This window comes from Brachyhypopomus gauderio, chromosome 2, assembly GCF_052324685.1.
Source record: "Brachyhypopomus gauderio isolate BG-103 chromosome 2, BGAUD_0.2, whole genome shotgun sequence".
Lineage (NCBI taxonomy): Eukaryota > Metazoa > Chordata > Actinopteri > Gymnotiformes > Hypopomidae > Brachyhypopomus > Brachyhypopomus gauderio.
This window is the reverse complement of record NC_135212.1, coordinates 20,140,548-20,167,981: the sequence shown is the minus strand read 5'-3', so window position 1 is coordinate 20,167,981 and position 27,434 is coordinate 20,140,548. Positions and strand designations below refer to the sequence as shown.

Here is a 27,434-nt window from a genome sequence, read left to right as displayed (position 1 = left end):
GAAAAAAAAAGCTTTGGCAACAAACACAATCCAGTATCCCACCATTTATCATCCAACAGCGTATTTATTACTGAAACTGTTACTTCAACAATTGAATGAATTTTATTATTTAATTGTATATTTTTTTATTTTTACCATATTACATTAAATGTTTGCCTTTTAATAAGAAATTCCAGTTCTCGAAAGTTGATCTTGTACTCGAAACTAGCAGCAAGTGATTCAATTAGAACAGAAATACTAGATAGCTCACAATTGCCATGTGTGAACATGGGTGAGAAACAGGATTCCCAACCAGATTCAGCTCTTAAAAGACTTTTATTATTCAGATATCAAGACATATCACAGTAGAACCAAAACCAACCACCACTGCTCACCTGCACACACAGAGCAAGCGCTTAGTGGCCGATGGCTCAAATTCACAGATTTGAAGTTAAAGGCTGTCAAATCCACAGGATGATGATGAGTGTGTTCTTTGGCAGCAAGTCTCAACAACAAAAGTCCTGCATGGTCTCCTGCAGTTCCTGCAGCTTTGTGGTGCTTTGCGAAGCAGGCGGGCTCATGGCCGCTGGTACCCATGGTTCTGTTCAGCAGATAAATGTGCTCCAAATGTCGGGGTAGCGCCATAAGCGGTACGCATGCTGGTTCCTGGCTGAGGAAGCACCATCTGTATTCACTGCTGCACGTCTGTGTGTTTAGAAGTCATTGCGGGGCGTGTGTGTGTGTGCGTTCGCGCGGTTAGAGGTGCAGGTACTCAGCCAGGAAGATGGCCAGGATTTTGGTGAGGTTCTCCACTGTGGGCCTGTGCATATTCTCCTCTGTGTCCTGTAGCGTGTGCCAGAAGGAGGGGAACGGAGTGGGGATGATGTGGAGCACCGGCACACCTGTAGGGGGCGCCAACAGCGCCGCGGTTATGCCATCGTTAGTAGTGTCACTAGTATCACTGGAGTAAATACTGTACAAGTCCTCAAATGCACATTGATTTGTTGTGTGTGTGTGACATGCACATATATCCTGGCTATCACTCACCTCGATGTAAGAAGGGAATGTGGTCGTCTTGCACTGGGCCCAGGTAAAAGTCTCTCCTGAAGTAGCTCTGTTCAGACGGGTGGGAGGACAGCAAGCCCTGTCTGTGCAGTCTTGCCTCTGAGACAGCAGGACACCACAGAATGTCATCACTTAGCAACGACGGCCCAAGTGTCTCATTTAACATATCTGGTTCTTCTTGATAATGGTCTGGGGGAGAACCCCTAAACCTGCAGTCTGAGCCCATCGCATGAGGATGTAGAAATTCTGACGCGTCCGAAAAGTTGAGAGGAAAAACAAGACTACTGACCTGCAGCGATCAGCCGGTCAAACCAGCGGGCGGTGTTATCAAAATGACTGACGATCAGGGGCTCCGGACCTCCCAGCAAGTCCAACAGCACAAACAGGTCCTGAGTCACATCCAAGAGAGTGAGCGTCCCGGAGGAGCACTGAAATACGTGACAATTGCAAACGTCTCACGCACACTCACACACGCACACTCTCACGCAGCCTCACCACTGCGTGCAGCTGCGTGGTGTGGGCGGAGCCAGGAGGGTGGGGCGTGTGTCCCATGAGTTCAGCGAGATGGCGGGAGCCATAGAGGGAGTCTTTGTCAGACCACTCCTCAAACGCCTCCTCTCCGTCAAAAAAGACCAGCTGCAGAGTCAGCACCGACCTCTGGAGAAAAAAGAGGAGGGGGGGGGGGGTGTGATCAAGAGCACAGGAACTCTGAAATGTGCCACTCCAGCCATGATTCATCCTGATCCAGTTAGTCCCACATGTCCATGCTGTGGCTCTGAACCAGAGCACCTTTTTCACGGTTTGGTGGTGTAAGAAGCTGAAGAGATTTTGTATTCTTTCCTATTTTCAGTAATGAACACCTAAAGGCCTCTTGTGTGTTTTTGTTTGAATTTACTGCTACCACACCCCCTTCCTCGCTGGTTGGTGGGAGACTGGGGACTGTATTTATTCTTTGTAATGGCAAAAATTTATTGATGACAATTTAAACATGATTTTTGACAAACTGCGCTTTATATTTGTAGAAATTAACAGTTAAAAATTATGTTTATGTCCTAAGTCAGTGGGTAACAAAAAAAATAACACCCCCCCCCCCCCGTGATGGGCGGCTCCGTACACGGTGTCTGTGTGCTGAGTTTCTGTGACGGCCACATAGGCAGCAGGGTCTGGGCCTTGCTCCATTTCACACTCTTGTCTCTCAAATGGCTCACACACACGAAATTAAACAGGCACTGTTACCACTGTACAAAAAAAACCCCGCCAACCTAGGATTGGTTTTCAACAGCCGGGTTGAGTTCTTTACGTTCACCTCATTTCCCAGGCCTGCTGCTTTAAGCCGTGGAAACACCACACCCATGAAGCAGAGCGTCCGTCTAACTCCCCCCCCCCCAAGCTGAAGCCAGCTCCAGGGTGTCTGCTGTGTGATGTGCTTTAATGTCGGAGGTGAGGGTGGAGTGTCCACCTGCTTCTTCAGAGCCCCGAGCTGGGCGTCCAGCGCCGAGACCAGCTCCAGCATCACGGCGCAGGGCACAGCCGAGTCGCTGGCGCCCACGAACGCCCGTCCTGGCTCATTGGGGTCGCGGGGGAAGGTTTTGGAGTCGTGATGGCAGGCGAGGAGGAGCCTGCGTGGGGCAGATGGGTCCAGGACGGCCAGAACGTTGCTGAAGGTCACAGGGCCCTTGGGCGTGGCCGACTCAAACGTGTCCTCGTCCACCGTCCAGCCCGCGGAGAGGGAGTGCAGCCGCCTGATAATGTGCTGACCACACAAGGAGAAGACCCGTCACGGAGCTGGACCACACCTACCACACACTGGGAGGGGCTGCAGCAATGATGCCTGCACTGACACTACTGCAACTCTCTTGATCCAATGTACATATACATCATGATTAGCTGTTGATTACAATGTTCAAGCATTTATTCAACTGTTGTGGAAGCTTAAAAGATGATGACAGAAATCACCTTAGTATTTTGTCAAGAAGATCACATTAAATGTTTGGATCTGCTTTAATAATCTATTTAATAGATAATAGATAACATTGCAATATTTAAAAAAATATATGTGCTGAATTGATAATATCAACTGAAAATTGCCAAAAATATTATATGTATTACATGATAGTAATTTTTGGGAAAATTGCCAATTCTTGCACCATTGCCTTTATTATCAAAATTGTACTGTATGGGGATATTCAGTTATTTCCTGGAAAAAAAAGAAAAATGGCTGCCCCAGGATGCCCTTGTTGGCGAGCGCTCCTGGGTCCTACCTGCCGCACTGTTTGGCTACCCGCCGTGCCTGGCACTCGCTCCACCAACATGGGCCTCAACTGGCTCTCCCACAGACGCGTCCCGTCCACCTGGGCGGCCATCTTGTGCACCTGCGCCAGGGAGCACTTCCTGGGCTTGTGGGAGAACTGTGCAGATGTGGATCAGAGAGGCTGGAATGAGCAGCAGAGAGAGACCCGCAGGAGTCGGGCTCCACCTCCTTCAGCTTTTGATTGACAAGCTGCTTGTACAGTTGGGAAATTACACAACCCCCCCCCCCCCCCCCTCCATTCCTCAGCTGTAAGAAGGTCAGGGTTGATGAATGAGGTGGTGAAGCTAATGTAGAAAAGTGTGATAACTGGCTTGCTTCTGCTCATGGTCAAAGGTCTTCCATTAGGCATTGTCTTTTGGCGTTCTCCGAGCCACTTTAAGATGGACAGCTCCGTGATAGCTGATCTTATTTAGCCTGCTGCTTCTACACGAGTGCTGTAGACATTTCATGGCTGATTGTAAATCTAGTCCATCTAGCATTACCTTTGTTTACAGTTCTAGCAGTTCTGGGAACAATTGCGTCCCACAGCACCTGGTCCTGTACCTGATCCCGCAGCACCTGGTCCTGTACCTGATCCCGCAGCACCTGGTCCTGTACCTGATCCCGCAGCACCTGGTCCTGTACCTGATCCCGCAGCACCTGGTCCTGTACCTGATCCCGCAGCACCTGGTCCTGTACCTGATCCCGCAGCACCTGGTCCTGTACCTGATCCCGCAGCACCTGGTCCTGTACCTGATCCCGCAGCACCTGGTCCTGTACCTGATCCCGCAGCACCTGGTCCTGTACCTGATCCCGCAGCACCTGGTCCTGTACCTGATCCCGCAGCACCTGGTCCTGTACCTGATCCCGCAGCACCTGGTGGGCTCTCACGCTCACGCCTGCCATCGTTCTAGTAAAGCCGGCTGGCGTCATGATGTCAAGCAAACAGTCTGAAGTCCAGCGCACGCAGCACTGTGGGAACCGCTATGGATTTGAAAGGCTGCCACACAGCTTCCCTTCTTCACTACTGCAGCTTTCCCAACGTACTGTACTGCAAAGGGTTTCCAACGGGCTTACGAACACAGCCACAGCTGCCAAGCAGGTCTAAAGACGCATGCGCTTCAGCTCATGAAATTCCGACCAGTCCTGGTTCTTTACACCCTTATTGTAGCTGATCTGGTCCTGCGGTAAGCAGAAGCTACAGTGAAAGCCTTGGGTGACCTGCACCCTTCTGGCAATAAAGATTAGGGATGCACCGAAAATTCGGCCACCGAAAATTTTCGGCCGAAATGGCTTAAATTTGCATTTTCGGTTTTCGGCCGAAATACTTTCATCACCGAAACAACACGGCCGAAACAATGTGCTGTGATGACGCAAGCAAAAATCGCCACCTGCACGCGCTTATTTGGATAAAGCTAGCAAAAAAGTTTTCCAGTGATGGCGCCGAGGCAAAAGACATTACACCAAAAATTATGGAACTCGTTGCCTTAGACGATCAGCCGTTCTCTGTCGTAGGGATTTCGTAGGCTAATAGAGCACATTGAGCCCCGTTATGTTTTGCCGAGCAGACGACATTTCTCAGAAGTGTGTTTACCTGAGCTGTTTAATGTTGTTGCAACTCACGTCACGTTTTTATGAGAGAATTTATATTTATCTTTCAGGCCAGTCAGTTATAACTAAATTTAACTCGTATAAAATACATATATTTATCCTCTCAGATAAAAACGGTCTGCAAGCGAGTTTAATTTAATTAGTGGTCGGCCGTTGTCAGCGGTATCGCCGTTAACGGCCCACCACTAATTTTATTTTATAATATGCATTACTGTAATGTCAGTGCTAAATAAATATATACAAATCAAATTTTGTAGTTGATTTATTCTTTGAATAGCAATGCCTTGATTTTAGTGAGGTTAGCCATAAATCCAATGTTACTAATAATTGGCATAATAATAATAATAATAATAATAATAATAATCTTTATTTGTATAGCACCTTTCATACATACATGTAACTCAAAGTGCTTTATGTATTTCGGTGTTTCGGTTTTCGGCTTTCGGCCTTGGTTTCCTCATTTTCGGTTTTCGGTTTCGGCTAAGAATTTTCATTTCGGTGCATCCCTAATAAAGATCATGGCTGATCCATCACACCCTGGACTCCCCCTCTAACATTCCTGCACCTCCCTGCAGAGAGTGAAGGTCTCCTTACCTTCCTGTGTCCCTCAGCTGTGATCTGTGGTACACACTCCATACAGTAAATATATTATTTAATATTATCATTTTGTATCGTGCACAATATGTGTTTTCATCATTATGTATTTTTATTTATGCTGACACCAAGAAAAACAGTTTGTATATCCTTCTGACTCAGACACTGAATATGAGACAACAGAGGAGGCTCGATCCTCGTTTTACTACCTACTAAACACCTGCAGTAAGCACATTCATTACAACTTGTAATCACCACTTCATAACCATGTCACACCACTCAATCAATGGAACAAGAACGTGAAAACAAGATGCAACTCATCTTTCAACTTCCCATGGTTTCCTTCACCCGACACCATCCTAAATCATCCACCTTGCATTACTGGGTGCTGGTCTTACTGGGTGCTGGTCTCTGGACTTACTGGGTGCTGGACTTACTGGGTGCTGTCCAAGTGATGACCTGCATCTGTTGTGTGGATCTGCCACAAACACGCAACTTAAACCAGCAGGTTTATGATGACATGCATACAGGGGGGACCCACCTTGTCCTTGAATAAATCCGCGGCCTGGGGTGGAGGGCCGCCGTCCGTCTCGCTGGACAGGTATAAGCCCAGGCTCAAGGCCAACGACAGGACACAGCACAGGCCGCACAGCAGCACCCGGGCGCGGAGCTTCCTCGGCCAACACCCGGGGGCCACGCTGCCGTCGCCCTCCTGCAAATGTTTGTATCTTCGGCCGCTTTTCGACATACTGGAGGTGTACAGAACCAGCGGGCAGCAGGTTGTCCACTTTCAGCCAAAGAACACGTCAGTTATTTAGTGGGCTGGCCGTGAGGTGCAGGGTGAGAACAGCCCGACCACACACCGGACACGACAGGCTCCTCTCTGAGCAGCTCGTCCCGCCGCGCTGGCCACCATCTCAGCTGCAGCGGTACCGTCACCCAGTTACCCAGCGGACCAGCGGTCACCTCTCCCACAGGACCCGACAGACCCGGACAATAACCCCCTCACACCGGACACGTAGTCCATACCTCACACGACGCTCGGAGGGAACGGCATGGCGGACGTTTAAAGACTTCAAAAAGTTACTTTATATTGAAGCGTATCGCAGTCTTGTGCGCATACCGGATTAAATGTGGAGAGGGCGGTGACGGACGCGAGTAAACTTCCTCCCGTTAGTCTGTTAGCTGGCCGGCTAACATATCTCCGGTGCTCATGCACTTCCGCCTTCCCTGTCCGCGTGGCACATGACGTGTGTGTGACGTAGGCTGAACTTACGTCGTTTTTTGGCGCCATGTCCGACCGAGGATACCTTCACGTCTCTCAAATGTCTTTATGTTGACATTTGATGTAATGCATTTTGTAACTGACCACTGGTGTATGGGCCTCAGGCACACCTTCCACACTCGGATACACAGAAACGCAGTTTATCTTGTGTATTATATTTTTTATGGCGCTATAATAATAGGTTTGTAAATCTAATCACAAAAATTAAAGACAAATCTGACACCATTATAAATGTGAAGTAGAGTTCGTGTGGGAATCTAGGCTAGTTCCCCACATATGGACTGCATTATCTGCTTTGTTTAGACATTTTCGTGTGTTAACAGACTGATCTTCAGGACAGTATACCGGGTACATCAAGACTACTGGAAAGTGATTTTTTTTATGCCGACTGATTCTCATTTATTCTATGAGCTTGAAGAAAAACGTATACGTTTTAAAACGAATTTTATTCTAAGAAACAGCTGAATGAAGGCTGTTCGCCAAATAGGTTCTGTAGTTATTATTGGTGCTGTAAGTCTAGTCCATTTGTTAAACATGGTTATGAACATGTACCCCCACCCAATACTTTTCTGAAAACCAAACCTAACTTACTAAATTATACACACAACAGAAGAGTTTTGACCCAATTTGATTCATGCCTTTTGTAAATTATAATTTTAATATGTCAGATTATTTCTTTGTAAATTAAGACACACTGTACAATCACAATGTAGCTCTGGACATTTGGGAACTGACTATAAAAATATACAAAAGTCTACATCTATTGTAAAAAAAAATGGTTAAAACCCTAGACTGTAATGTGGTTTGTATTCATGAAGAGCGTTATAACCGATCTGCTTTGAGAACTGTTTTGCATTAGTAAAAGATCTAATCAGTCTTAAATAAACTGTAATGTACACAAAACGCCCCATGAAACAAATAAAGTGGCAAAACGATTAGATTTTATGGAGTTAGTGGTGCTTATGTTACCTCAGTCATAGGAATTTTCAACTCTGAGCGTCAAAAAATCTCAAGTTTCGTTAGGTGCCTGTAATAACCGTATTCCCTACTAAGGCAAATCACATTAGGCAGAGGTTCTTAGGATTCAGGAAGAGCCATCCCTTGTCCACTGGTCTCAAATCTCATCAACATGTATGTTCACACAAAACAAAGTTTCATTATTCTGAAATATTTTTAAGTTTAATTTTTATAAAATAATGAAAACATAATTTACACACTAACTGATTTGCACTCATTGATACAAGGTTCCCAGAAGAAAATGAAAGAAACCAGTGGTTTGATTTTTGCTGTTCATTGGAACCACTGCTTCATGCACAAAGAGTACAGCTAACAGAGAGCAATGAGGGAAACCATACAAAATTAAATCAGCTTTGTACAAAAGATTAGACATCAAATAGCTGATGTAAGACAAACAAAATTCAACCATCTTTAATTTTCCTATACTTTTTCACTAAAGAATGGTTGCTGAAAAAAAATAAATAATCAAAATTTTACACATAAAACACAGCAAGTTTTACCATTTGACTATAGTTTTATGGATTTTTTTCATGTGCACCACAGATTCTCATAGCTGTAGATCACTCATATTTAGCTTAAAATATAAAACAAGAAAACTTTAAATCACCTCTCCCTTGGACATAAAGATTAAAATAATTAAGACAACTGATGATGCCTGTGTTCACAAGAAGCCACAGGCTTTGAAGTGAGGGTCCTAGTGTCTGGGGAAGCTCTCACTGGCGTGACGGACACACTGTGGGCGTGGCTTAAAGCTGTAGTTGTCATGGTGAGGAGACATGGGCGCGATGATGGCATTTGGAGAGGAAGAAGCAGGCTGAGGAAATGATTAATGCATACACTCCACTTAGGTGAATGCCAGCAGTTGAAAGTTTTCTTTTTGATACATGAAATGTTTTAATCTAAGGTGGGAAACATAACAGAAATGTATGCGTAAAACAGACAAATAAAACCTTCTTTTAACTGTTACATGTCCCTTTGCAGGATAAAAGAGCTTTATCTAAAAACTCAGGGTATACCAGTGCTGGCCAGGTGTGTGTGAATGTAATCTCATACTAGTTACTTGAAGTATATCAAACAGATGCCGTCCTCTGGCCAACACAAATAAATAGAATAAATAGTTCAAGCCTTTGAGAGGACAAACTGTGGGTCCTGAGAGATGAGATGATGTCTTCCAGTTAGACCAGATTAAAGTCAGTTCTAGTCACTGATATATGTACATGGGCGTAGTGAACATATCTGAATGAAGAACAATAAATAGGGCTGGTTTGAGTCATTCACTGACAGTCTCTCCGGCTAGCTGATGGGCATTTGTTCCATATCAGAAGAAACCCTAATTATTAATCCAGTTAATGTAAACTGCTATATGCTCCTGAAAGCAAAGGCCTCTTTAGTTTTATTAAATTATGACGTGCCACTGTAATCTCAGTACAGTGCTAAGGAATTTTTCAAGAAGTTATTAGTGTGCAACCTAGTGAGGAGATGATGATCCAGCCTCTCCTTTACCCCCCAAAACAGCCATTTCTGCCAACAGTCATGTCACCTGGTACAGCTAAACCAAGAGGTAAATAGAAAAATAGATTCTGCATGAACCACATCCTACCCAGAGAGGGGTGGTGGGAGCGTAACTGTGTCCTTTTTTTGCATACAGATATACAGTGTCTGAACATGCCAGATTGTATACACAGTGCTATGCCAAAGCATACAAAGAGGGGAAAATGCTATTTCCTGTCATACGGTATGGTCACTTCGTGGCCGAACGATGGCCGTGCATATCTGCACACACGCATTTCCACACACACACACACACACACACACACACACACACACAAATATTCCCATACATATACCAGGCTCCATCCATACACATGCATATAGTCAAAATCTTGATATTAGCATCACAGTTATAGGAGCAGTTGCTTTAACTGGTCGTGTCTTGTACAGTTTCCGTCTGACAGTAATGGCGGTGGCACTTTGAGTAAAGATCTTTGTCTTTCTTTCCTTCTGTATGCCGTGCCAATGACTGCAGACAATGATGGTCTGACCGAGTGTCTTCTAGTAACGATGACTGACTTTGGGAATTGCCAATTACATGTCACTTACAGTTACTGACGTGTGTACATGGGGGTAAATGGAAAAAAATTGTAAGAACAGTCCTAAGTACAGACAATGAAGAATCTGTTCATAATCACTGACTGCAGCACATTAGTAAGGTAGACAACAGACTGCTTTTTGTGATCAAAGTATACCAGCAGCTGATTCTCCGATGAGTTAAAAACATTACAACTTTGAGTATGTACCTGCACCGATTGTTACATAGATTCATATTTCATACTTAAATATAAATTATATATATATATATATATATATATATATATATATATATATATATATATATATATATATATATATATATATATATAATGTGAGTTAGTCCAAGAGAATTGTACCACATTTTAAAACTACAGTACCATGTTTTCCCTTGGCACGCTCCACAGTGCATGCTGGGAAACATAGTCTCAAGACAGGATCAAATCTCTCACTCTTTTTGGCTGAAGAGCTGAATGTACAGTAATAGGCCTCTCTGAATGCTAGCTGCACAGTCTGTATATCTCTCAGTTCAACTGGCTCATGTTTGGTGTCCTCTGAGCGTTTTAAGACTCCTGTCCATTGAACACACACACACACACACACACACACACACACACACACGAACACACACGAACACACACGAACACACACGAACACACACGAACACACACACACACGAACACACACACACACGAACACACACACACACGAACACACACACACACACACACACACACACACACACACACACGAGAGAGAGAGAAATCGAGGAAATTAAGCACTAGCAGAGTTACAGCTTCAAAGGGAATGTCTTCATAGTGCTCCCTTCACTGAAGGTTTTGCTCTTTTTCACACGAGGACTCGAGACTCGAGATTTTTGCACGAGTTCTAAAAATAAAGGTGATCACTACGTCTCCTCTTCCAGTACAAGACCTCGTGTTGGACAGGTTGCAGGAAGACTCGAGAAACCTCGGTCCACCTTTCTCATTCAGCATTCATCCTTTTCTTCTCCCTTCGTCTCGGACAGCCTCAGCGCTCAGCAGTGTGTTGGGAGAGGCTGGTTGCGCCGCCCCCATGGCGGAGGAGAGTGGTGAGACGAGGGGCATTGTGGGTACGGTTTGTGTGAGGGGCATTGTGGGTACAGTTTGTGTGAGCATGCTGTACAAAATATGCCACAGTAACAAAGACAACAGGAGCAGCCACGAGCGTCCTCTGGTCGCCCCTACCCCCATCACCGAGAGAGAGGGAGGGAGAGAGGGAGGGAGGTCACTTCCTGTCCGAGGAGAGGAGCTTGCGGAGCTGCTCGCTGGTGAGGTGCGACTCCTCCTGCAGCCGCTGGTTGTTCTCTCTCAGGTGGGCCATCTCGGCCAACAACGCCACCTTGTCCTTCTTCTCCTGAAAGGGCGGGACAGGAGGAAGGTGGAGAGGGGGTGAGGGTGAGGGGTGGAGAGGGGTTGGTGGAGGAGGGGTGGAGAGGGGGTGGGGGTGAGGGGTGGAGAGGGGTTGGTGGAGGAGGGGTGGAGAGGGGGTGGGGGTGAGGGGTGGAGAGGGGGTGGGGAGGGGGGAGTTAGGATGTGTATGATGTGGCGGACTACAGAGCAAGCGGTGTGACTGAGGCGGTGAGGGTGGAGGAGGGCTGGGTGGAGCTCACCTTCTCCAGGTCATTATTAAGCTGCCTCAGCATGACCTCCAGGTGATGGAGCCGACCAGACAGGTCACCGGAAAGCTCCTCCCTAACACACACACACACAGAATCTGTCAGAACCTACATACGGTCAGCCCCGTCGACAGGGGGGGACAACCGGGTCTGTTGTCCCGGGCCCTAGGGCCAGGGGGGCCCATCAAAGAGCCCAGCAATTTATTTTTTATTTAAAGTCTATAATTTTTTAATAATCTTGAAATCTTTCATTAATATAAAATTATGTACTCATAATAAGCTCAATGGCTCAAATATATATGTTTTTTACCTATCTGCATATTTTCCATTAAGTGTATACACCCCCGCCTCCCACTGGAAAATGGTTTGATCCAGCACCGACTGTAGCCGGCCAGTATCCGCCCAACAGCGGGAAATACAGTGGTGGATAGTTAAAGTAAATACAGAAATTTGGAGCGCAGAAAAGAAAGGAAAAACATTTACCTGACGAATTTTAAAGTTGCATTGTGTTCCAGGTTTGAAAAGTGCTGGAATTTAGGGTAAAGTACTTGAAAATGCTTGAAATTGTAACTACTTCGTTTCACAACAAATAGCTGTCTGACTGAACAGTTCTCGTGAAGACGTTAAGATTGGGCGTTTTGAAAATAAACAACCATTAAATAATGTGATAAAAAGCGAATTATTTCGAGTATATGTATAAATATTTAACTTAATTAAGTTTAACGTGCTGGAAAATATTGAAATGGACCTTTAAAGTGACGTTTAATTCCACCTTATAAAGGTATATGAACCCTACAAACATGACTTTGTTCATTGCGCTGAAGCGCGGCGCGCGCGAAGTTACAAAATTCGAGAGGTGTACGACCTCGCGAACCGACAGCGCGCGAGACTCTCGCGCACGGGTGGAGCCACTGCGATTACGTCATTTTCGCGCGAACCCTCGCGCTGGGGGGGGGGGGGGGGGGTACATGAATCTTTCTTGTCCCGGGCCCCAGCAAGACTGTCAACGGGCCTGCATACGGTATATGATTTAGACAACTAAACGTATGGACTGTGATGTAAAAGCAGACTTGAAGAACATGTATATATTTTATCGTGTGGTGTTTGAGATGCGTGTCTAGTCAGCGTTGAGTGGCATGTTCTCCGAGCGTCTAATAATTACGTGCTGAAAGTAGGCGTGGCACGAGGCGTCTGGGGGGTGTGGAAGGGCACGGGACTCAGAACAGGCCTCAGTTCAGCCCCTCCCACTGGGGGCTCGGACAGCGAGAAGAGGGACACCGCTCTCTGCACTGTTAACACACACACACACACACACATTATGACCTTAGCAGGGTATTTCCCATGACTTACAACAATGTGTGATGATGAATAATGTATCTACATATGATCCTAACCTCAGTAATCAAAGGGGAAGGTTTCGTTTAGCTAATTAAATAAAACCTATTGTTAAAAATTTTCTGTTCAACTCTGTCACTATTTTCATCTCATTATTTGTTCTTTCCACAGTGTCATTATACCCCCTCATATATGTATCCCCTCTTCAGCTTAAAAGGTCAAATATTTAAAACCCCTTTCTGTTCCAGCAGCTCACTCCCCGACACACTCTGTGGGCCTGTGTGAGCTTGATGCCCAGAATCAGGTACCAGCCCGCTGGGTACCATAGCACCCTTCTGGGCTTTAGTGGCCAGTGTGTGTGTTCACAGGCTCTTCTGCTGGAATCATTCTCCCAGTGTCAGATAACAGACTACACAGACGTGTTGGTGAACTGGACCATGCGTGTATACACTCAGAAGATCAGAAGAATGGCTGGCAGACGCAGACACACACACACACCCTCACCCTCGTAGGCTTTGGCGGCATTGACGAGGCTGGCCCACTCCAGGCCGGTGGCAGTGTCAGGCAGGGGCATGAGACCCGGGTCAAGCCTCCGCAAGGGGGGTACCTTATCCCTCACCTCTGTCAGAGAGAGCTCAGACGCAGACAACGCAGGCACTGGTATACACACACACACACACACACACACACACACACACACACACACACACAGCTTTGTGTTAGTACTATTAGGAGATCTTCATTGAACCATTACTGTACTGGTATGTTATGGCTGCACCTGACTGTAACCCAGACCCTGGAGGTGTGTGTCCAGCACACACGTGCGGACGTCTCACCTTTCTTATTGGGAAGCAGGCCCCCCTGGCTGGAGCCGTGGCCATGGCGACGGGTGGGCAGGGTGCAGGTGAAGAGCAGGTCACTGGGCGGCGCCGTGCCATCAAACAGCGGCGTGTTGGCGTAGGTACTGTCTCTACGGCCACTGCACAAACTCTCGTCTGAGAAGGTGCGATGGAGGGTCCTCCGAGGGGACTACACACACACACACACACACACACACACACACACACACAAAGGGTTACAAATACACACATACACATATGGTGCTTTAGTGTGTTATGTTCCTTCAATTATAAGGGTCATTTGTGGTTTATCTGTACGAGTGTGAGTGTAATTAAACATATATTGCTTTCTTAAATTTGGGTTGTTATTTTCTAATGATGAGCTAACTGGACCCTGTTCCTCAGTTTACGTCTGGAAAGTACTTCACATAACCAGCAGAGGGCAGCAGAAACACACTTCAGTAAGACACAAAACCAATTCTGAGATCTGAGAATTAGTTATGTGCATGGTGTGATAATGCGTATACATGGCTACTGCAACAGTACAGTCATGGCCAAAAGTTTTGAGAATGATACAAATATTAATTTTTACAAATTCTACTGCTTCAGTTTTTATAATGGTAATTTGCATATACTCCAGAATGTTATTAATTACTGTTAATAAATATTGTTAAGAGTGATCAGCTTAACAGCAATTCCTTGCAAAGTCAATATTTGCCTAGAAAATGAACTTTATCCCCCAAAACACATTTCAACTTCATTGCAGCCCTGCCTTAAAAGGACCAGCTAACATCGTTTCAGTGATTGCTCCATTAACACAGGTGTGGGTGTCGATGAGGACAGGGCTGGAGATCAATCTGTCATGATTAAGTAAGAATGACACCACTGGACACTTTAAAAGGAGGCTGGTGCTTGGCATCATTGTTTCTCTTCTGTTAACCATGGTTATCTCTAAAGAAACACATGCAGTAATCATTGCACTGCACAAACATGGCCTAACAGGGAAGAGTATCGCAGCTAGAAAGATCGCACTTCAGTCAACAATCTATCGCATCAAGAACTTCAAGGAGAGAGGTTTCATTGTTGCCAAAAAAGCTCCAGGGCGCCCAAGAAAGACCAGCAAGCGCCAGGACCGTCTCTTAAAAGTGTTTCAGCTGCGGGATCGGGCTACCAGCAGTGCAGAGCTTGCTCAGGAATGGCAGCAGGCAGGTGTGAGTGCATCTGCATGCACTGTGAGGCGGAGACTCTTGGAGCAAGGCCTGGTCTCAAGGAGGGCAGCAAAGAAGCCACTTCTCTCCAGAAAAACATCAGGGACAGACTGATATTCTGCAAAAGGTACAGGGAGTGGACTGCTGAGGACTGGGGTAAAGTCACTTTCTCTGATGAATCCCCTTTCCGATTGTTTGGGACATCTGGAAAACAGCTTGTTCGGAGAAGACGAGGTGAGCGCTACCACCAGTCTTGTCTCATGCCAACTGTAAAGCATCCTGAAACCATTCATGTGTGTGGTGGCTTCTCAGCCAAGCCAACACAGCCATGAATAAAGAATGGTACCAGAATGTCCTCCGAGAGCAACTTCTCCCAACCACCCAAAAGCAGTTTGGTGATCAACAATGTCGTTTCCAGCATGATGGAGCACCTTGCCATAAAGCAAAGGTGATGACTAAATGGCTCAGGGAACAAAACAGAGATTTTGGGTCCATGGCCTGGAAACTCCCCAGATCTTAATCCCATTGAGAACTTGTGGTCAATCATCAAGAGACGAGTGGACAAACAAAAACCAACACATTCTGACAAAATGCAAGCATTGACAGTGCAAGAGTGGCCTGTTATCGGTCAGGATTTGGTCCAGAAGTTGATTGAGAGAATGCCACGGAGAATTGCAAAGGTCAACACTGCAAATTCTCAAGGGTCAACACTGCAAATATTGACTTGCTGCATTAACTCATTCTAACTGTCAATAAAAGCTTTTGTTACTCATAATATGATTGCAATTATATTTCTGTATGTGATAAAAACATCTGACAAACACACAAAAACCAGAGGGCAGCAGATCCTGTGAAAATATAATATTTGTGTCATTCCAAAACTTTTGGCCATGTGTGTGTGTAACTCACAGACTCCTGCTGCAGCGTCTCTGCAGGGTTGTCCATGATGATCAGTTTCTTCAGGTCGTCCTCGATGGTGCTCTTGTGGGGGGGTCGGCGGGGGGAGCGCAGGTCCCTCAGAGAGGCCCTCAGACGCGGCTGCCCAAACACGTTCTTACTGTTCACGTCCACCTGTCTGTAGACACACACCCACACACCTCAGAATGAGTGTGCAGAGCCCCAACCCCTCCAGAGGCGCGTGTGAACAGAGCCACTCACACACACTTGCTGCCGTTGCTGTCTGGTGTACTGGAGCCACAGCTGATGGCCACTGGGCTGCTCTCTTCCTGGGGCCAGGCGCCTGACTTGCTTTTACCATATAAGGACTTGGGGGCGGAGCTAGACAGCTGGGCGGAGCCTGAAGTGGGTGTGGTTGTGGAAGCTCTAAAAGGTTTGGGCTTATCAGCCACAGCAGGAGTCTTGTAGCTTTGAGGGGTATAGCAAGCTCTGCGCGCGCGCACACACACACACACACACACACACACACACACACGCATACATAAACATGCATGTATCTGCCATCTGCTCACAGTATTGAAAGCTTAAAGCTTAAAAAAAAAAATCTAAATCACATCCTGCACGACTCAGAAGACACAGGATATATTAGTGAAAACATTAAAACTGTTGAACAACAGGTTAAAACAAGAACACTGCTCATAACACAATGCCACTACGTCCAAGCCAGGATCATTTTAACGTTTTAAAATGAACATTTGATCTATTTCAGCTCTCCATTTCTGCATCGGACTTCATCCAACTGTCTTCACCACCACTCTGTGTAGTATGTATGTTTCTACAGTCGTTGTGTGTATCCACCTGAAAACTGAAACACCATCTCTCCTTTAATCCTCAGAATGAAGGAGACCCTGCCCTCACCTCTGTTTGAAGCCATCTGCCCCGGTCTGTCCGGGCTGGTGGAAGGGGCGCGTGCGGCCACTCTTGCTCTGATTGGCCGAGGCGGGCGTCACGGGCGACGACTCCCTCCCACGGCCCTCCCCCCCTGGCCAAGGTGCGGAGGAGGAGAGTTCCTGCAGGCCGCTGCCGTGGAGAGTCTTGCGGGGGGTGCCTGCGTTGCTACGGCTCGGCCTGGTGGCCTTGCCGCTGGGCGCGGAGAGCGCAGAGGCGTCTATGCCGCTGTCGCTGGAGCCGCCCTTGCTCATGGGGTCGGGGTCGGGGTCAGAGGGGTCGCTCAGGGCGCCGGAGGGGCCGGTGCCGACCCCGTCAAACCAGCGCTCGTCACTGTGGCTGCTGGAGGCGTTACTGGAGAGGGTGTTACTGCTGGAGTGACTGGAGTACTGAGCCTCACCCTGAGAAAGAGAGAGAGAGAGAGAAAGGGAGGGAGAGAGAGCGAGAGAGGGAGCGAGCGAGCGAGCGAGAGAGAGAGAGAATATATATGTGTCAATTTAGCAGATACATGCTCTTATAGATAATCTTTAAAGATGGTGGCCATGTTATTGCTATGGTAACGAGGGTGACCTCTCACCTTTGAATGTCGGTTAGGCGAGTCCTTCCCCTGCATGTCCTGACGAGTCTGTCGTCTCTGGGCTCCGCCTGTTGACACACTGCGAGACGAAGCTGGGACATGCCACATGGGCTCTGTAAGTCACAAAACACACACACACACAACACACACAACACACACACCACACACACACAACACACACACACACACACACACACACACACACACACACACACACACAACACACACAACACACACAACACACACACACACACACACACAACACACACACACACACAACACACACACACACACAACACACACACACACAACACACACACAGTAACTGTAGCAACATCAAAGGAAAAACAAAGCCCTCAGACACACGGGAATTCTTTTTCTCTTTTGATATATTTATTTTTCTTTTGCTACGGACTTTTTATTTGGAAGTAGTACAAGTACTAAAACATAGCACTGGTCTGATGGTAGGGAACTGGTCTTGTGACCGGAGGGTCGTGGGTTCGATTCCCAGACCTGAGGCCATGACTGAGGTACCCTTGAGCAAGGGCACCTAACCCCAACTGCTCCCCGGGCGCCGGGCTAGGGCTGCCCACCGCTCTGGGCACATGTGATCCACAGCCCCCTAGTAATCACTAGTGTGTGTGTGTGTGTTCTAACTGCACAGATGGGTAAATGCAGATGACAAAATTCGATTGCGGTGAAAAATCACAATTAACAAATATGGCACGTTTATATTTTTTTACATTTTAGTAACAATAGTTTTGAAACTAGATTTTAGAATAATTAAACATATATTGCTTTTTTAAATTTGGGTCGTTACTTTCTAATGATGAGCTAACTGGACCCTGTTTCTCAGTTTACGTCTGGAAAGTACTTCACATAACCAGCAGAGGGCAGCAGAAACACACTTCAGTAAAAGACACAAAACCAATTCTGTGATCTGAGAATTAGTTATGTGCATGGTGTGATAATGCGTATACATGGCTACTGCATCAGTAGTGTTAGTGTGTGTACCTGTTTTACTGCGCTCCATCGTGCTCTCCTGGCTGGTGAAACCAGATGATGAATCTCCGCTGGAGATATCCAGGGTCAGATGAGCTTCATAAGGCTGGAGAGATCGAGGGCCCGAGCCAAACCTACACACACACACACACACACACACACACACACTGAGAAACACTTATGGCACATTGGACCCTCTCCAACAACCTCATGTGTTGACTCTATAATAACACTGGGAGCAGACACTGGACTCCAGCGCTGATATGAAGCCCAAGCCCGCGTGTTTATGTGAATGTACGGAGGCCTCCTGCCTCTTGGTCTTTAGGTGAGGACCTGCTGCACGAAGTAAGTGGACACTCTGAGGAACCAGATGTTTGTAAATAAATAAAACTTCTCTCTCCCTTCTTTCACAGAGTGTATGTGTGCGTGTGTGTGTGTGGCCAGCTCTCCAGAGACCACAACTCTAGTGGCTCTCAACACACTTCAAGCAACAGCTCTACTGTTAAGTGTGCAGTGTGGACGTGCAGTATAAGGACAAGGAAGCGTGGCAACTTAAGTGTCAGAACATAAGACAAACAGGACGAGGAGTCCAGCGTGTGGGACGAGGAGTCCAGCGTGTGGGACGAGGAGTCCAGCGTGTTGGAGCGAGGAGTCCAGCGTGTTGGAGCGAGGAGTCCAGCGTGTTGGAGCGAGGAGTCCAGCGTGTGGGAGCGAGGAGTCCAGCGTGTGGGAGCGAGGAGTCCAGCGTGTTGGAGCGAGGAGTCCAGCGTGTTGGAGCGAGGAGTCCAGCGTGTGGGACGAGGAGTCCAGCGTGTGGGACGAGGAGTCCAGCGTGTGGGACGAGGAGTCCAGCGTGTTGGAGCGAGGAGTCCAGCGTGTTGGAGCGAGGAGTCCAGAGTGTTGGAGCGAGGAGTCCAGCGTGTTGGAGCGAGGAGTCCAGCGTGTTGGAGCGAGGAGTCCAGCGTGTTGGGACGAGGAGTCCAGCGTGTGGGACGAGGAGTCCAGCGTGTGGGACGAGGAGTCCAGAGTGTGGGACGAGGAGTCCAGCGTGTTGGAGCGAGGAGTCCAGCGTGTGGGACGAGGAGTCCAGCGTGTGGGACGAGGAGTCCAGCGTGTGGGACGAGGAGTCCAGCGTGTGGGACGAGGAGTCCAGCGTGTGGGACGAGGAGTCCAGCGTGTGGGACGAGGAGTCCAGCGTGTTGGAGCGAGGAGTCCAGCGTGTTGGAGCGAGGAGTCCAGCGTGTGGGACGAGGAGTCCAGCGTGTGGGACGAGGAGTCCAGCGTGTGGGACGAGGAGTCCAGCGTGTGGGACGAGGAGTCCAGCGTGTGGGACGAGGAGTCCAGCGTGTTGGAGCGAGGAGTCCAGCGTGTGGGACGAGGAGTCCAGCGTGTGGGACGAGGAGTCCAGCGTGTGGGACGAGGAGTCCAGCGTGTGGGACGAGGAGTCTCCCCTTACTGCAGCACACAGCCTGAGCTGGAGAATTCTCCTGCCCCCTTCTGCAGTTTCCATGAATATTTGAAGAGTGCAAATTTGCAATGCGGAAGCCATTTTGAAAAGTGCTCTCCTACGCTAGAAACCAGTACGTACTAATCAAGGCCTTCGTTTTCTTAACAACCACAAATGTATGAAATGACAACAACTGAAAACGTGCATAACCCCTAATTATCGCCACAAACTGTCAAGTACATAATTACTACCAGTTGAACACTAACAGCTACATTGTATTTTAACGGTTATTTTATTTCCTGGTGATCTCAGAGAACATGTTTCTCCTGTTCAACAGGGCGGCACGCAAACACAAACACACACAAATCAGTCTGCAAATGTCTGTACACGCTTTAACCCCCATCTCACCTGTGTGTGCGCGCGTGTATGCACACATGTGGAGACAATGGCTGCAAGTCTAAGGGATTAGTCACCACTATTTGTCTTGCCAGTACATACACCCACCCACACGTGCACACGCGCACACACACACAACTACATGTTTGACATCATACTCATCACAATTACTCCTTAAATTGTCTGCACACCCCCAACGATCCATTTCTCGGATTTCATACCCTGTGGTTCTCCCTCATCGGGGGGAAAGGAAGGGGGAGGGGGGTTACTGTGTTTTTTCGGGCTTGCTGCTACCCAGGGGTTAAGACACGCTAGGTGAGCTTTTGGCTCAGGAGGTGAAGAGGGTGGCTTGCCTGTCTGGGGAGGGCTTGTAGCGCAGGAAGGGGCCACTCAGACCCGGGACCCCCAGCACTGCGGGGCCGAGGCTTGAACTGGGGCTCGAGAAACTGGCCGACGGGTTGCGGTACGGCAGCGCTCTGTCGCCCCCTACTGGAGAGACGCTGTATTGGTTCTCGGGGTAACTGACGGGCCTGAGGCAGAGGGAGACACACTGGCTGGTGAGAAGCGCAGAGAGGAAGTTGAAGAAACCAGGAAGAACAACACGGCCGCTCACACGAACGCACAATCGCGCAAGAGTCAACACGGCCTGGCTGAAATATCTGGAGGCGCAATCGTACTGTTGCTGCTTCGAGTCTGACCTCTTGGTAGGAATAAGTTGGGGTTCGCGGTAGACGACAGGCACCAGGGCCTTGTGTGTGCGGCCACCCGGGGGGGTCCAGCGCTGGGATGAGGCGTTGCCGTGTGCCGTGGGAGGGCTGTCCCAGCGCCACGCCGGACTGCGCTGGCTAGAGCGGTAGATGGCTGCCACGGGCTCCGCTTCCCCCGCCGTCTCCAGAGTCTTCATCTCGAAGTCCTCAGTGCAGCCCCTAAACACACACACACACACACACACACACACACACACACACACACACACACAAGGAGGTTTTGCAGCGAAAACCAAATCTGGTGTGAATACCAATTGCTGATCCACCATGTAGATCCTGTCAGTCAGGACCGAGCCATGACTATGACCATCAACCCCCCCCAGCACTGCACCAACGCCCCTAAATACCAGGTCCCCTAAATACCAGGTCCCCTACGTCTCAAGCCCTCAGTGCTGGAACGTGCGGCAGATGCTCCAGGCACACATCTTGAGTATCGTTATCCGCTGACTGCTGGTAACTGGAGTCAGATGTCTGACTGGGGGGGGTCCTCCATGTCCGGATGCTCTTAGAAGGGCTGGCACCTGTGTGGGACAGTCTGGTGCCAGGCCCTGAAGAGAGCACCCACACTAGCGCACGCCGTCCCCACGTGGGTCGTCCCCATGGTTACAGCAGCCCTGGTGACAACTGCAGAAAGCCCAGGTGGAAAACGCACTTAGTGCCCATGTTAATTAGGCAGGATGACTGACTGAAGTTTGTCATCCTGGAATGTTGTGTGTGTGTGTGTGTGTGTGTGTGTGTGTGAGTGTGTGTGTGTGTGAGTGTGTGTGTGTGTGTGTGAGAAGGAATGGAGTTGTTGTCCCAGGGGAGACTCTGTGGGTCATGCACTTAACTAGGGCCTAACAACATTTCAATACTGCAACCACTCAATGCACTACACCACCAAAAATCAGCACTACGCCACCACAAATCAACACTACACCACCACCAACCAGCACTACACCACCATCAACCAGCACTACACCACCATCAACCAGCACTACACCACCACAAATCAGCACTACACCACCATCAACCAGCACTACACCACCATCAACCAGCACTACACCACCACAAATCAGCACTACACCACCACAAATCAACACTACACCACCACAAATCAACACTACACCACCTTCAATCAGTTCAAATCATTTTGAGTACATGTATAAATATTTAACTTAATTAAGTTTAACGTGCTGGGAAATATTGAAATGAACCTTGAAAGTGACGTACAAGTGCTTGAATTCCACCTTATAAAGGTGTATGAACCCTGCAAACATGACTTTGTTCATTGCGCCGCTGATTTTAGTTTAGCCTTTTTTTTGTTAAAAAATTTGTTTCTGCCATTCTCACTGCTGTGTGCTGAGTAGCTGAACCGGAGCGGAGTTGCGCATGCGCGGGTCAGTTTCTCCGCTGGTATACCGTGAAAACCGGTTACCGCTGCAACCCTAATCACCATCAACCAGCACTACACCACCACAAATCAACACTACACTACCACCAACCAGCACTACAACACCATCAACCAACACTATACCACCACAAATCAACACTACACCATAGGGGTGTCACGATTCTCTAAATCCTCGATTCGATTGTATTTCCGATTTTAGGGTCACGATTCGATTCGATTCTCGATTTACAGCAGAGAGGCCTATGCCAGTTTTAGATTATTCTATGGCAGGGGTCGGCAACCTATGGCACGCCGAGGCATAATCACTGGCACGTGCCACGCTGGACCTGCATCAGCAAAAAAAATGTAATAATAAAAAATCTCAGACAGAGAGCACGAGGCGTTTATATTCTGTACAGTGTTCTCTGAAACGATATGTGGTAGTATAAAGAAACACCCCTCAAAAACAGGGGAAGGAACATTTACCTGACGAAAATTAATGTTGCATTGTGTTCCAGGTTTGAAAAGTGCTGGAATTTAGTACTTGAACATGCTTGAAAGTGTAACTACTTCGTTTCACAACAAATATCTGTCTGACTGAACAGTTGTGTAGTGTTGATTTGTGGTGGTGTAGTGTTGATTCGTTGATACGTTAACAAATACGAGCCTCTTGTAATTCCACGACGAAACATGAGAGAACGTGAAGATGTTCAAGATTGGGTGTTTTGAAAATAAACAACCATTAAATAATCTGATGAAAAAGCGAATTATTTCGAATCATTACGAGTATATGTATAAATATTAAACTTAATTAGGTGCTTTAATTCCACCTTCTAAAGGTGTATGAGCCCAGAAAACATGACTTGGTTAATTGTGCTGAAGCGCGGCGCGCGTGAAGTTACAAAATTCGAGAGGTGCACGACCTTGTGAATCGCCAGCGCGCACGGGCGGAGCCACCGCGATTACGCTATATTACGCTATTTTCGGCGCGCAGACACTCGCGACGTGTCTAGTTTAAACCAGGCTTTACTTTGCGTAGTGTGGGTGCTTAGAGGGAGAGATCGTCGATCCTCTTTTTGACTTCGAGGCTCGAGATTGTGACATAATTTCGATCGATTTCGATATGACACCCCTACTACACCACCACAAATCAACACTACACCACTACCAACCAGCACTACTCCACCACAAATCAACACTCCACCACCAATCAACACTATACTACCACCAATCAGCACTACTCCACCACCAATCAGCACTACTCCACCACCAAGCAGACACACAGAAAGCATCCATATTTTATTAGCTGCTTTATCTATTACATGCTATTGTACCACAGGAGAGGCCAGATGAAGACAGGACAGGTTCCCAAAACCCAGAGTGGGTTGGGAGGCACATTCACCCCACTGCTGTTTTAATACAAAATACACTGATCACTGATCAGCAACACACACACACACAGTTCAATCCAGGTAAATCTCTGTGGATTATGTTTTCAACCAACAGCAACCTGCAAAAAAAATACACAAAACGCAAAACACCTCTCTTCTGTTCGTTTGAATGCTGTGTGCCAAGCATAACAATCACTTGCTTAAAAAAGTTTCCAAACAGAGGCAGACTACATTTCAAATGCATCACTGTACCATCCCAGAGAAGAGAATCCAAAGAACAGAAATCAAAAGGACTAAAAGCCACAGTTGGAAATAAGCCAAAATAAAATGAAGCTATAGCAGTAGAAATTCCGTATCAGCTTTCCTTCGTCTGCTAGCCGCCCGTCTAGCTGCTCGTCTAGCCGCGTGCGTCTGTCCATCCAGACGTCCCGCACGTCTCTCCGTGCCCACGGGGACAAACTCTGCCGCTTGTCTCGCGTCTCTCTTTGTGTCTTGCGTCTCCTCCTGCACTAACCTGGGTGTGAGCAGCAGGCTGAATCAGACCTCCGCCGGCATGCCGTCCGACCCGCTGCCCCCAACAGCTGGACGACAGATGAGACCCCGACACCCGCACACACACACACACACACGCATGCACTCTTGCGTCTCGCGTGCGCGCACACAGCGTGGGCGCTCACTTTCTTCTCGCTCCGCCTAATCTCCCTCTCCCTCGCTCCCTCCAGCTACACTACAATAACACTCCGAGAGGGAGAGGGAGGGGTGGAGCCTGGGGAACCGAGGGGAGGCGGGCGAGGGGGAGGGGCAGAATCCTTAACACCCGCCTACTTATGGTTTTCAGCGAAGAGGTGTCCAGACACGTCCGATATGGGCAGACTCACCACCCTCTGCGGCTCTCTGCCAGCGCAGACGCAGACGCACACACACACACACACACACACACACACACACACACACACACACACACACACACACAACCAACCGCACTTTAGATTAATCACATTATTTCATTTTTTTTTCTGTTTCCCAAGATTCCAAGCTTTAATCTCATGCAATCTGTTTCCCTCAGGCTCTTTATCAGTGTGTGTGTGAGAGAGAGAGACGCCAAGGGGAATGACGTGTGTGGGGAGGAGAGGTGGAGGCAGAGAGAGTGTGAGGACAGAGAGGCGTGGGACCTACACCAGCAGCGCTGGACCCCACCAGCTGCAGGACGAGAGAGAGCGGGACAGGGGAACCATCCCATTAACACGTCGTTCAAAACCACATTTTGGTTGGTGCTGTCATCATAGGTGTGTGTGTGTGTGTGTGTGTGTGTGTGTTACAGAGTGTGTGTGGATTTTGGGGCGGGACAGGAAGAGGGGGAATTTCAAAGGAGTTCAGTTGTGTAATTAAACTGCTACGCTAACCCTGTATGGCTGGGGAAGGCATCATCATCGCCGTGGCGACGTAATTAGGGTCTGTAAAGACCCTTCAGCAGAACGGACCCATGATTACATGCTTTAAGTACTGCACAGACTCCATATTCACACTGTGTGTGCATCTGTGTGTGTGTGTGTGTGTACGTGCGCAAGGGAAGCGCCAAGACGCTGAATACAGACGCTGGTAAAGATGCAGGCGCAGCTACAAGTAATGACGTGCATCTGTGTACCACTTTTAATCAGTTTCCTTCCCCTCTCCTCTTTAAACAGCTTCATCTTTAAACAACTTCATCTCTCTCCTATTCATCCCTCTTCTTTTCACACTTTTCTCCATTCCTGTCTCCCCTAGCTCTCTCCAACACTCCCACTCACTGCTCCCCCGAGAACTCGAGCGTCTGCCTACTGTCTCAAAATCTGGTGTGTGAGAGCGTGTGCACGTATGCGCCAGAGAGAACAGGCCAGGACTAATGACGACAAGGACTTTGCCCATTTCTCAGTAACATCTAATCCAGGGGTGCCCACAGTTTTCAGCTTGCGAGCTACTTATAAGATGACCAAGTCAGAAAGATCTACCGGGGTGTTGGCGAACGTAATTTGTTGAGCGGGGGGGGGGGGGGGGGGGGTGGCGAACGTAATTTGTTGAGTGGATTGCAGATTGGCTACCGTGAATGTCAATCAAAATACAACCGTCAGTGCAGATGCTTCATCTACTACTATTTTATGTGACGCGATCTACGCACATTCCTTCGCGATCGACCGACACTTCCTTCGCGATCGACCGGTCGATCGCGATCGACGTAATGAGCACCCCTGATCTAATCCATTCCGACCGTACTGACTACGTTGTGAAGAAATCGCAGTCAAAGATCATCAGTATGCGAAGCTCAGTACTAACGCGCCTTTCCGGGGCTCCTCTTCACGCCACGGTCCACCCGGCCGACCCAGATCTTCTCGGGCAGCTCCGCGTAGCAGGGCCTCGTTTTCGTTAGCGGATCGGCTATTATCCCAATACTTCGCAGAGTTCGCTCGAGGCGTTTCAGTTGGCTCACCTGCGTGCCCCGCCGTCCTCGAAGGGCGGGATGATGACCACCTTGACCGTGACGGACGTGCGCAGCAGGTCGATCATCTGCTCGTGGGTGAGCGTGACCGCGGCCACCTTGCAGATCTCCACCAGACGGCTGCCCTGCCGGAGCCCCGCCTGCCAGGCGAAGCCGTACTCCTCCACCTCGGAGACGGTGCCGTCCAGACGCACGTGGAAGCCCAGCTGGCCCAGGCCGTTCCGCCTCAGCGTCATGTCGACCGTCTCGCAACCAACGGTCAGCGCCTGGGAGGGGCGGGTTCAAGAGGGCGTTAACGCGTGTTTGTGGGAGGCGCCCGTCTCGCGAGAAGAATGTAGAGTGATGGAAAGCTGGGTTTCTGAGAGCTTCGGTGTACCTTCAACCTCTGGACCACCTCTCTGACATCCTGGGCCCCTCCCTCGGGCACACGCACCGCCACGTGGTCGCCCCGCCCGTAGTAGATCTTCAGGGCCAGCCTCTCGGCCGTCCAGCCGATGACGTCGGCGCAGAAGCAGTTGAACACCACCTCCTTGGTGGAGCGGTCCGCCAGCACCACGTACTCTCCGGAGACGGCCAGCGCGCACGGCAGCTCGGAGGCGCCCCCGCCGAAGTCCTGGGCCACCACGCGCCAGGCAACCGCCCCCGCCGCGCCCAGCTCCGCCCCCTCGCGGGCCCGCACCCTCTCGCGGCGCTTGGAGCCCAGCAGGATCATGATTCTGCCGGCGGTGTCGATGGGCGTGGAGCTGACGCAGTTCTCGGCCAGGTCGCGCAGGTAGCCCTGCCTCGTGCGAGTGGCCATGGCGTGGAACTTCTCCGACTTGTGTGCCGCGTTCTCCGCGTTGATCACCTTGGCCAGCAGGAAGGCGCGGAAGGCGGACGGGTCGCGGAAGGCGACGCCGCCGGGGGGCAGGGGCGGGCCGAAGGGCGGGACGTCCTTCATGCGCGTCACGGCAACACTGCCAAAGGTTCCCGGAGGAGGGAGAGAGAGAGAGAGAGAGAGAGAGAGAGAGAGAGAGAGCAAGAGAGAGAGAAAACAGTGTGAGGACAGTGCTCATTAGGTGAACCAGTTAAAAAGACTAGTGACATCTAGTAAAAATGCCTCTGACACTCAACTGCCAAATTTATGAAGCACAGAAAAAAAGGGAAAAAAAGACTGCCAAGGTAATGTGTGGTATCCACGGCAACTGCCGTCAGGG

General features: G+C 48.7%; 2 protein-coding genes across 10 annotated transcripts in view; both read right to left on the bottom strand.

Moving 5' to 3' along the window:
• Window positions 1–296: 296 nt before the first annotated feature.
• qpctla (glutaminyl-peptide cyclotransferase-like a) lies at window positions 297–6,787 on the bottom strand. Its single transcript, XM_076990362.1, has 7 exons — window positions 6,081–6,787; window positions 3,306–3,452; window positions 2,504–2,797; window positions 1,540–1,701; window positions 1,334–1,433; window positions 1,027–1,143; window positions 297–881 (listed from the first exon to the last, which is right to left on the bottom strand). The coding sequence occupies exons 1-7, from the start codon at window positions 6,285–6,287 to the stop codon at window positions 736–738; spliced, it is 1,173 nt and encodes a 390-aa protein (XP_076846477.1). The 5' UTR covers window positions 6,288–6,787; the 3' UTR covers window positions 297–735.
• A 3,453-nt stretch (window positions 6,788–10,240) lies between these two features.
• Window positions 10,241–27,434, bottom strand: part of sipa1l3 (signal-induced proliferation-associated 1 like 3) — a 59,062-nt gene continuing 41,868 nt past the window's right edge. For 5 of the 9 annotated variants that reach the window (XM_076990278.1, XM_076990288.1, XM_076990270.1 and 2 more), the window contains 15 exons: window positions 26,615–27,194; window positions 26,230–26,504; window positions 24,591–24,659; window positions 20,934–21,161; window positions 20,589–20,765; window positions 18,405–18,526; window positions 17,391–17,503; window positions 16,784–17,214; window positions 16,127–16,354; window positions 15,878–16,043; window positions 13,758–13,950; window positions 13,426–13,578; window positions 12,749–12,875; window positions 11,581–11,662; window positions 10,242–11,324 (listed from right to left, as the gene is read on the bottom strand). In XM_076990278.1, coding sequence (XP_076846393.1) covers window positions 11,196–11,324; window positions 11,581–11,662; window positions 12,749–12,875; window positions 13,426–13,578; window positions 13,758–13,950; window positions 15,878–16,043; window positions 16,127–16,354; window positions 16,784–17,214; window positions 17,391–17,503; window positions 18,405–18,526; window positions 20,589–20,765; window positions 20,934–21,161; window positions 24,591–24,659; window positions 26,230–26,504; window positions 26,615–27,194 — 3,073 coding nt within the window. In that variant the 3' untranslated portion in view covers window positions 10,242–11,195. Of the gene's footprint in view, window positions 11,325–11,580; window positions 11,663–12,748; window positions 12,876–13,425; window positions 13,579–13,757; window positions 13,951–15,877; window positions 16,044–16,126; window positions 16,355–16,783; window positions 17,215–17,390; window positions 17,504–18,404; window positions 18,527–20,588; window positions 20,766–20,933; window positions 21,162–24,590; window positions 24,660–26,229; window positions 26,505–26,614; window positions 27,195–27,434 lie in introns of all 9 variants that reach the window. The other 4 variants (XM_076990312.1, XM_076990341.1, XM_076990331.1 and 1 more) reach the window with 4 other exon arrangements.

Coding starts and splice junctions, on each gene's coding strand:
- qpctla (XM_076990362.1), bottom strand. CDS start 6,287: ATGTCGAAAAGCGGCCGAAGATACAAACATTTGCAGGAGGGCGACGGC. Junction 3,453..6,080: donor CGGATTTATTCAAGGACAAG/GTGGGTCCCCCC, acceptor ACATCTGCACAG/TTCTCCCACAAGCCCAGGAA. Junction 1,144..1,333: donor TGACCGGCTGATCGCTGCAG/GTCAGTAGTCTT, acceptor CTGCTGTCTCAG/AGGCAAGACTGCACAGACAG.